Source organism: Coffea arabica, chromosome 7e (genome assembly GCF_036785885.1).
Source record: "Coffea arabica cultivar ET-39 chromosome 7e, Coffea Arabica ET-39 HiFi, whole genome shotgun sequence".
Taxonomy (NCBI): Eukaryota; Viridiplantae; Streptophyta; class Magnoliopsida; order Gentianales; family Rubiaceae; genus Coffea; species Coffea arabica.
In genome coordinates this window covers 28,721,016-28,730,856 of record NC_092323.1, presented here as the reverse complement: position 1 = coordinate 28,730,856, position 9,841 = coordinate 28,721,016, and the positions used below count along the sequence as shown (strand labels likewise).

The 9,841-nt window shown below is 34.4% G+C and overlaps 2 protein-coding genes across 2 annotated transcripts; both read left to right on the top strand.

The window, feature by feature from the left end:
• The first annotated feature begins 760 nt into the window (after nucleotides 1-760).
• LOC140011325 (uncharacterized) lies at nucleotides 761-1,723 on the top strand. Its single transcript, XM_072060117.1, has one exon. The coding sequence runs from the start codon at nucleotides 761-763 to the stop codon at nucleotides 1,721-1,723; it is 963 nt and encodes a 320-aa protein (XP_071916218.1).
• Nucleotides 1,724-7,595: 5,872 nt separating this feature from the next.
• Nucleotides 7,596-9,586, top strand: LOC113701580 (putative late blight resistance protein homolog R1A-4). Its single transcript, XM_027222307.2, has 2 exons — nucleotides 7,596-7,733; nucleotides 8,227-9,586. Exon 2 carries the CDS (start codon nucleotides 8,249-8,251, stop codon nucleotides 9,485-9,487), a length of 1,239 nt encoding a protein of 412 aa, XP_027078108.1. The 5' UTR covers nucleotides 7,596-7,733; nucleotides 8,227-8,248; the 3' UTR covers nucleotides 9,488-9,586.
• Nucleotides 9,587-9,841: the final 255 nt, after the last annotated feature.

Sequence of the window (9,841 nt, the reverse complement as noted above, 5' to 3'; positions counted from 1 at the left end):
ATGTAAAATTTGTATAAAAACTTTTTTGTATTTTGGGTGTTTAGCGAATATGTGAAAAACTTTCATGTCTTTATGTTGGAAATAGTTAGTGATGAATCTCACATCGAAAAGACATGAAGAATAGAAAAGATTTATAATCAAGTGCACACCTTTTCAAATCAATTTGGATAATAGGAAATTTTGGAGGGAAACTTCAAAATTTCACATGCATTTGTATGTTGACTGTTAAATTAAAATATAAATTTAATGGTCAAAAGATTGGCACTTGGCACTTGGGGCACTTGGATCTTAAGAACCGAAATTAATTTTAATTAATTTCATTTTAATATTTCTTCCTAACTAAATGGTTTCCTTTTAAGGGTTGCATCTGATGATACAACACATACAACCGTTAAGTGTTCATTCATAAGGTACCTGTTCATGAAGAAATATGTTTCCAAAAGACATGACATTTTTTTTGGGGTATCTGAACGTTATAAATAATAGTGTCCAGATCACAGAGACCTCACTTTTTTACTTTCTTACTATTCTGCTATTTTCGTTCAAAACAATATTCTTTAAATCGTCTTTGGAGAGTTTTTGCATAGTACTGTGTGGAAATTCTGGTTGGCTTTGTTATTTCTAGAGGGAATTGCTGCAAACCCGGTAGTAGAATAGTGGGGCAAATTTCCTTAAGGAAAGTGAATTTTCACGTCAAAACCATATTTTATTGTTGCAGTTATTACTGTTTTCCTAACAATCTTAAGGAAATTTCGTCAATATGGAGGGCGCCAGTTCGGATAATCTTCTGAACAAATTTTTCAAGTCTGATATGATCAAGTTGGATCGGTTTGATGGCACCAATTTCACCCGCTGGAAAGACAAATTGCTGTTTCTTCTCATGGAATTGGGCGTTGCATATCTGTTGGTTGATAATCTACCAAAGATCCCTGAACCATCTGATGGCGAGTCTGATGAGATCAAGGCAAGTCGTAAGAAACGTGAGGAAAACGAAGTTCGCTATAGTAGATTCATTTTAAATGCCTTGCCAGACCGCTTATATGATCTGCTTCGTTCACTTAAATCACCGCAGGAAATTTGGAAGGCTTTGGAGAACAAATACATGTCTGAAAAACAAGGTACGGACAGATTTTTGACTATGAAATTCTTTGAGTTTCAAATGATAGATAACAAGTCTGTGATGAATCAAATGGATAAATTACTTCTGTTAGTGTCTAGACTAAAGGATTTAGGTATTGAAGTGTCGGATCAACTTCAAGTAGGTGTTGTGATTGCTGTGATTGCAAAATTACCATCCACTTGGAATGATTATAGGAAGAAACTACTGCACACTTCTGAAACTTTCACCATAGACCAACTTACAAAGCATATCCGAATTGAAGAGGAAACTCGTATTCGAGAGAATAAATTTGCTTTGGAATTTGGTACTAAGGTGAATAATATTGAGTCTAGCGGTACTAAAAAATCTGGAAAAGGCGGAAACAAGTCCGGTAATAAGAGAAAACATGGAGAAATGTCTTCTAGAAATTCTGTGAATAATAAGAAAGACAAGTCATGTTTTTCCTGTGGAAAGAAAGGGCATGTTAAGAAAGAATGCAAGTTCTATAGGAAATTGAAGACAGAGGCAAATGTTGGACAAAAGAAGGCAAATGTTGTTGAAGATTCTCTTCCCAACAATGCTGAAATTGTTGCTATGATGGTGGACTTTCCATCAATGTGGTAACTGAATGCAACTTGACAAATTGCCAATCTAATGATTGGTGGTATGATTCGGGTTCTACTGTTCATGTATGCAATGACAAGAATCTATTCAAAGATTATCAAGTTGCTGCCCCAAATGAAATTGTGTTAATGGGAAATCATAACACATCTGATGTGCTTGGAAAGGGGACGGTTGAATTGGAGTTTACCTCTAGCAAAACGTTGGTTCTGACCAATGTTTATCATGTTCCCGACATAATGAAGAATCTAGTTTCTGCAAGTGCACTATGCAACAAGGGATTGAAGGCTGTCATAGAGGCAGGAAAAGTAATTTTATCTAAAAATAATGTATTTGTTGGCCAAGGATATTCATGTAATGGCATGTTCAAACTAAATATCAATAAAGTTAATATTTATGCTTGTTTGGTTGAGTCTTCTATTAATTTATGGCATGCTCGTTTGTCACATGTTAATTTTAGATCAATCAAGTTCATGTCAAAACATGGATTAATATCTTGCACAAATGATAATTTTGGAAAATGACTAAGAAACCTTTTCCAAAAAATGAAAGAACTTCTAAATTGCTTGAAATTATACATTATGATATATGTGAATTGAATGGTCATTTAACAAGGGGTGGAAATAGATATTTCATCACTTTTATAGATGATCATTCTAGATTTACATATGTTTATTTACTGAGATCAAAAGGTCAGGCATTTGATATGTTTAAATTGTTTAAGACTTTGGTTGAAAATCAATTGGAAAGCAAAATTAAAATCCTATGAAGTGATCGAGGAGGCGAATATTTTCCAAATGAATTTTATGTTTTTTGTGAAGAAAATGGCTTGATCCATCAAACAAGTGCGCCATACACCCCTCAACAAAACGGTTTAGCCGAAAAGAAAAATAGAACATTGGTTGATATGGTAAATGCTATCCTTATGCATGCTAGATTACCAGTTAACCTTTGGGGAGAGGCTTTATTAACTGCTTGTCATATACAATCGAATACCTTCAAAGAAGACAAAAATTTAGCCATATGAACTATGGAAAGGAAGAAAGCCTAATTTAAATTATTTGCAGGTATGGGGTTGTATAGCCTATTATAAGGTTCTTGATCCTAAAAGAACAAAATTAGGACCAAGAGGCCTAAAGAGTATTTTTGTGGGATATGCTGAAAATTCTAAAGCATATAGATTATTAGATTTAGACTCAAATACAATAGTGGAGTCTAGAGATGTTGATTTTTTAGAAACAAGCTTTCGAAGTGATTCAACTGCTAAACCACATTCTATATTACCACAAAATACGACTATGGATCCTAATACTTCTATGAGTGATAATAAAAGGAAAATAGTTGACACTCCTAGTGAACCTAGGAGGAGTAAGAGAGCATGAAAAGAGAAGAATTTGGATCCAAATTTTATTTATTCACAATCATTAGTCTTCTTAGTTGAAGGTAGTGGAATGGTGTATTCAATTAAATACATATACTTTTACATTTGGAAGAGGATCCTAAAACTTATAACGAAGCATTAGCTTCAAAGGACTTAGCTTTTTGGAAAGAAGCAATTAATGATGAGATGGATTCTCTTAAATCAAATGGTACATGGGTGTTATGCGATTTACCTCCTGGTTGTAAATCTATAGGATGTAAATGGATATTTAAAAGAAAGCGTAACACTGATGGTTCGATACTAACCTTCAAAGCAAGACTTGTTGCAAAAGGTTTTAAACAAAAGGAAGGAATCGATTACTTGGACACTTATGCTCCTATTGCTAGAATTACTTCTATAAGAGTGTTGTTTGCTTTAGCATCCATACATGATTTATACATTCATCAAATGGATGTTAAAATAGTATTCTTAAATGGAGATCTTGACGAGGAAGTGTATATGAAGCAACTCGAAGGGTTTGTACTTCCTGGAAATAGAAAGAAAGTTTGTAGATTAGTTAAATTCTTGTATGGTTTAAAGCAAGCCCCAAAACAGTGGCATGGGAAATTTGATAAAATAATTTTATCAAGTGGCTTTAAACACAATGAAGCAGATAAATGTATTTATTCTAAATTTACCAAAGACTATGGAGTAATAATATGTCTCTATATGGATGATATGTTAATCATGGGGACTAACATGAAAGGAGTAAATGAAACTAAGAAATACTTAACCTCTCAATTTAAAATGAAAGATATGGGAGAAGTTGATACCATCTTAGGAATCAAAATTAAGAAACATAGTGAGGGTTATACTCTATATCAATCTCATTACATTGACAAGATTCTATCCAAATTTAATCATTTGGGAATAAAGGAAGCAAATATCCCATTTGATGTTTCTAATAAGCTGATAGAAAATTTGGGAAGATCTATTAGTCAATTAGACTATGCTAGTGCAGTTGGTAGTTTGATGTATGCTATACATTGTACTAGACCTGATATTGTATTCACTATTTGCAAACTTTCTAGATTTACTCATAATCCTAGTACTGACCATTGGAGAGCAATTGGACGAGTACTAGGTTACCATAAAAAGACAAAGTCTTTTAGATTATATTATAACAAGTTTCCTTCGGTACTTGAAGGTTACTATGATGCTAGTTGGATAACTAGTATAAATGATAATAAATCAACGTCTAGTGGATCTTTAAAATAGGTGGAGGAGCTATCTCATGGGCTTCTAAGAAACAGATGTGTATTATTCATTCGATTATGGAGTCTGAGTTTGTTGCATTAGCAGCAGCAGGTAAAGAGGCAGAATCGCTGAGAAATTTATTGTTAGATATAGAGTTGTGGCCACAACCGATGTCAGCCATCTCTTTGCACTGCGATAGTGAAGCAACTATGTTTAGGGCATTTAGCAAGATTATAATGGTAAATCTAGACATATTGCTTTGAGACATGAATATGTAAGGCATTAATTTTTGATGGAATTATAACAGTTGTCTATGTCAAGTCTGGTAATAATCTTGCTGATCCTTTAACTAAAGGACTCTCAAAAGATATGATCAAAAGCACTACCAGTGCTAAGGGTCTTAGACCATTCTAAAATTGTTAGCAATGATAGTAACCTAACCTTTCTTATTGCTAAGCAATCCTAAAGGTTTAATAGGTAACAACAAATTATTGTTTGACAGTTAGCAAGTACCGGTAACTAGGTAAGTACTTAAGAGAATGGGAGGTTGAATAATAATTATTATTCTTAATGAAGTACATGTGTTCGGTAGAAGAACAAGGAAGTCTAATAAAAGACTCTAAAGTAGACTTCACCTATATGAACTCAAGAGGTGGTGCCGCTTCTATCAAAAGTTTGGTCTAAAACTTTTGTAAGAGTTCATGAATCAGGAAGTAGCACAAGGCCATAATACGGTGCTAAATCTTACGGTGAACGTTTTACGAGAAATAAGTAAGATTTATGTGCATAGTTATTTCTGATCTTGTTATATAGGAATTGTGGTTTAAAATTTATAATTACCATCAATTTCAACAAGGTTTTGAAATAATTATACTAATAATAGGTTTAAGTCGAAAGACACCTATTCTATGCATAAGTCTTAAAATGTTTTGACTTTAATCCATCACTAACTAAGTGGGAGATTGTTGGAAATAGTTAGTGATGAATCCCACATCGAAAAGACATGAAGAATAGAAGAGGTTTATAATCAAGTGCACACCTTTTCAAATCAATTTGGATAATAGGAAATTTTGGAGGGAAACTTTAAAATTTCACATGCATTTGTCATGTTGACTATTAAATTAAAATATAAATTTAATGGTCAAAAAATTGGCACTTGGTACTTGGATCCCTTGGATCTTAAGAACCGAAATTAATTTTAATTAATTTCGTTTTAATATTTCTTCCTAACTAAACGGTTTCCTTTTAGGGGTTGCATCTGATGATACAACACACACAACCGTTAAGTGTCCATTCATTTTAAAAGGTATCTATTCATGAAGAAATACGTTTCCAAAAAACATGATATTTCTTTTGGGGTATCTAAAAGTTATAAAAAATAGTGTCCAGATAACAGAGGCCTCACTTTTTTACTTTCTTACTATTCTGGTATTTTCGTTTAAAACAATATTCTCTAAATCGTCTTGGAAGAGTTTCTGCATACTACTGTGTGAAAATTTTGGTTGGCTTTGTTATTCCTAGAGGGAATTGTTGCAAACCCGGTAGTAGAATAGTGGGGGCAAATTTCCTTAAGGAAAGTAAATTTTCACGTCAAAATCATATTTTATTGTTGTAGTTATTACTGTTTTCCTAACACTTTATTTTTTTTCTTTTTCTTTCTTTTTTCCCTTTTTTCTGCTCTTCTTTTTTTTTCCTCCCTCCTTACTCCTTCCCCACTGATGGCACCCCCTCCCTCTTGCAACTACTGCCAGCACCAACGTTAGCACCTCCCCCTCCCTCCCTTTCTTTTTGATTTTCCTCTTTCTCTCTCTCTCTCTGCCTTTCATCCCCCCTCTTTCCTCTTCTCCTCCCTCCCTCCCTCTCTCATCTCCTCTCCCCTCTTCTCCTCATTCCCCCTTCCCCCACCACCCCCCTCCCTACACCCTGTCCTCTTTCCCTCCCTCTCCCCCTCTCCCGTGGCCAGAAAAAAAACCATTAAATCATTTTACCAAGAAAAAATACAGAAAAAAAACAAAAAAGATTACTACTCCACATAAACAAATAATAATAATAATAATAAACCTTTTCATGACTACATGAAAAAAAATTAGCCTTGAAAAGACAAAAAGAAAAGAACCAAAATGGATTACTACTCCACGTAAGCAAGAGCTAATCACTACTAATCTAGCAAAATCAAACAAGCCAAAAAAAAAGGTTATTAAAGTTAAAGAGCCCAATAGTCCAAACTAAAAGAATTGTCATGCACAATGTCAAAGAACATAAGAATGTTACAAATGCTGTGATGCCACTAAAATTTGTAAGCCTTTCGCTAACATTTATCTCTTATCTCGACACTTTGGTAAGTATTTAATATACTTGCCAGCAATGCCTGACTGCTGTAACTTTCAGCATGTATGATGCTATTATAATCCATTAGTTAAAAAAAATCATGGTGAAGATCTTCTCAATTGAAATCTATTAATTAAAAAAAATCATGTTGAAGATCTTCTCAATTGAAATATGTGCTAAATACTTACAAGTGACGATTCACGTCAGTGACTTTCAGAGTATGTGATGCTATTATAATCCATTGGTTAAAAAAAATGGTGGAGATCATCTCAATTGAAATCTGTGTTTTTTAATAAGAAATTGAAAAAAAAGCTTTAAAATTAGCACTAACTATTATTGAGGCCCACAAAACGAATCATGTTTTTGCCCTGATGGACGCAACAAAGCTTTGTTGAAAGGATTAAGCACCACAACGTGGCGTGAAATACAGCTTTCTGACTTGCGTTGAAAGGATAAAGCTTTCTTACTCCTTTTTTTTCAAAATGGTAGAGAATTTCTAACAAGATAGGATATTTTTTTAAAATAATTATTTCTAACAGGATAGGATATTATTCAAATATTATTTAAAATAATTATTGTAACACTTTTTATGATATAATGTATGTGAGATAATTACTATAAAATAAAAAATAATTGAAATCATAAAAATATTATTTTTGTAATACAAATAAATAATTTTTTGTCAACTATCCAAACACAAAACAAAAGGCAAGGAAAGTGAAAAGCATTACTGGGGGCAAGGAAAGTGAAATGCATAATATCCTTCCACAAAAAAAATAATATCCTTCCACAAAACAAGGCAAGAAAGTGAATGCCTGCTACTGTGAGCCATCTCCTCTCAGACATTCAGTAGTGACTCTCCCAAATCTGCTTGTATTGTAGCATACTTTTCAAAGAAATCCCATGAAAAATTTGCATTTATTCTCATAAATTTGCTGAGATTTTAACCACGGGAGTGAAGTAAGAGGCGGTTGTTAGGGAGGTGGTGAAGCTGGCGCCTGCTGCTTGCCAGAGCTTCTGCAGTTAATATCTTCAATTAGTGCTGATTACGGTGCTTATCAACAACAGGTACTTTAAATTCAAGGAAACTAAAAACGAAAAAGAAAAACAAAGAATAAATTGATTAATGACTCCATTTCCTCTGTTGTTTTTGTATGCTGAATGTTGAAGGAAAAGTATAAACAAGAGAATAAAAGAGGTGAAGAATAAAATCAGTTTCTTAGTTGTTTGATACCTTATGCTTGGGTTTTTACCTTTTTACTTTTTCTCGATTGGAGGCTAAATACTTGTATTAATCGTTCAGGATGGAACAATTTTTCTCCAAATAAATTTACTACCTTTTAGTTATGAACTGGTATTCATTAAAAGCAGAAATCCTACTGTTGAAACTCCTTTGAATTTTCATCTAGAATAAGTCAAATTAAATGAGCATCCTATAATGCAGCAAATTTGGTAATCAAAGCATAGATTTTCTAATTGAAGTGTCTAATAAGAAATTAGAGAAGGGAAAACTTGAACTGAAGTGCCTCATATTTTTGTTTAACTTTCTTTTGGTGAACAGATCTTGAAATTTATCGTTTGAGATGCAAGAAGTTGCACAAACGCATCCACCAACATCTTCATCACTCAGATTCCCTAGGACCAACGAGCTGGGCTCTATTGATTTCTTCTTAGAGAATCTCCAGGAACTAGCAACTTCTGAGGCCGCTTCAGTTGCTTTTCCAAAGGATCAAATCCAAATAATCCAAGAAGATCTTATATTCTTAAGATCTCTTCTAGGGAAAATTGTGAAGCAGCGCAACCAAAATGGAAAATTCCAAGCTCTTTGGGATGGTGCTATGGAGGTGGCCTACAAGGCAGAGTTAGTCATCGACTCTGGTGCACTTGGGGATAGACTTGAATGTTTGGATACTATTGCTGGAGATATCAAGCATATGAAGACTGAGGCCCTTAAAGTCTCTGACAGCATCAAGAATGACGATGAAGCTCAGAGAGTTGCCAACAACTCTATTCACTTCAAATCACAACTCAGTACCCCAGCACTGAATGAAGTTTTGGTGGGTCTTGATGAAGAGGTAAAGACAATTGCAGATAGACTTAGTAGGGGTTCAAACCAGCTAGATATTGTTTCAATTGTGGGTATGGCTGGACTTGGTAAGACAACATTAGCGAACACAATTTACCATCACCCTTCAATTTTAGGCCACTTCCATATTCGTGCTTGGTGTACTATTTCTCAAGTATACAGCAAGCAGAATTTGTTAGTTCAGATTTTGTCCAGTATTAGTAGTGGAAGTCATGATCAATATCTTAAGATGAATGAAGATGATTTGGTTGTGATGCTCTTCCAGCGTTTGAAGAGAAATAGGTATCTTATCATTTTAGATGATGTGTTGGACATTGGGGCATGGAATTTGCTGGAAAGTTCGTTGCCAAATGATGCAAATGGAAGCAGAATTTTGTTCACCAGCAGGATTGAGAATTTGTCTTTGCAATTTAAATCTAATAGCAAGTCTCACCATCTCTGCCATCGTAGTGATAAAGAGTGTCTTGAATTGCTTCAGAGGAAGATATTTGGCAAAGAAGATTGTCCTCCAGCACTAATCAAAGTATTAATGCAAGTAGCAAATAAGTGCAAGGGGCTACCTCACACAGTTGTCATTTTTGCTGGAATTCTTTCAAGAATTGAGCCTCACTGCTGGCAAGAATTTGCAGACAGCCTCAGTTCCAACACTTCTAATGCCATTGAACCATTGAAGCTAAGTTACCTTCATTTACCTGAATATTTGAAGCCATGCCTTCTTTACTTAGGTGCATTTTGAGAAGACCAAGACATTCCTGTCCGAAAGTTGTCATGGCTTTGGATCTCTGAAGGATTTGTCCCAAAGGTAGAAGGGAAGAGGTTAGAGGACGTGGCAGAAGAGTATTTGAAAGATTTGACTGGCAGAAGTTTAGTAATGTTAATCGAACAAAGGACTCTAGCTGGTGCCAAAATTTGTCGACTTCATGATTTGGTACATGAGTTTGTTGTGGTAAAGGTCAAAAATGGAAAGATTTCTACGAATTTCATATGGAAGTAATGACCACCTACAAATTTCAAATTGGGGTCATGACCTTTCTAATTCTAGTGGACCCTGCCCCTACCGACTGTGTATGTACTCATTGAGCACAAAGCA

What these genes read in the sequence shown, in the direction of transcription:
- LOC140011325 (XM_072060117.1), top strand. Translation starts at nt 761, where the DNA reads ATGGAGGGCGCCAGTTCGGATAATCTTCTGAACAAATTTTTCAAGTCT.
- LOC113701580 (XM_027222307.2), top strand. Translation starts at nt 8,249, where the DNA reads ATGCAAGAAGTTGCACAAACGCATCCACCAACATCTTCATCACTCAGA.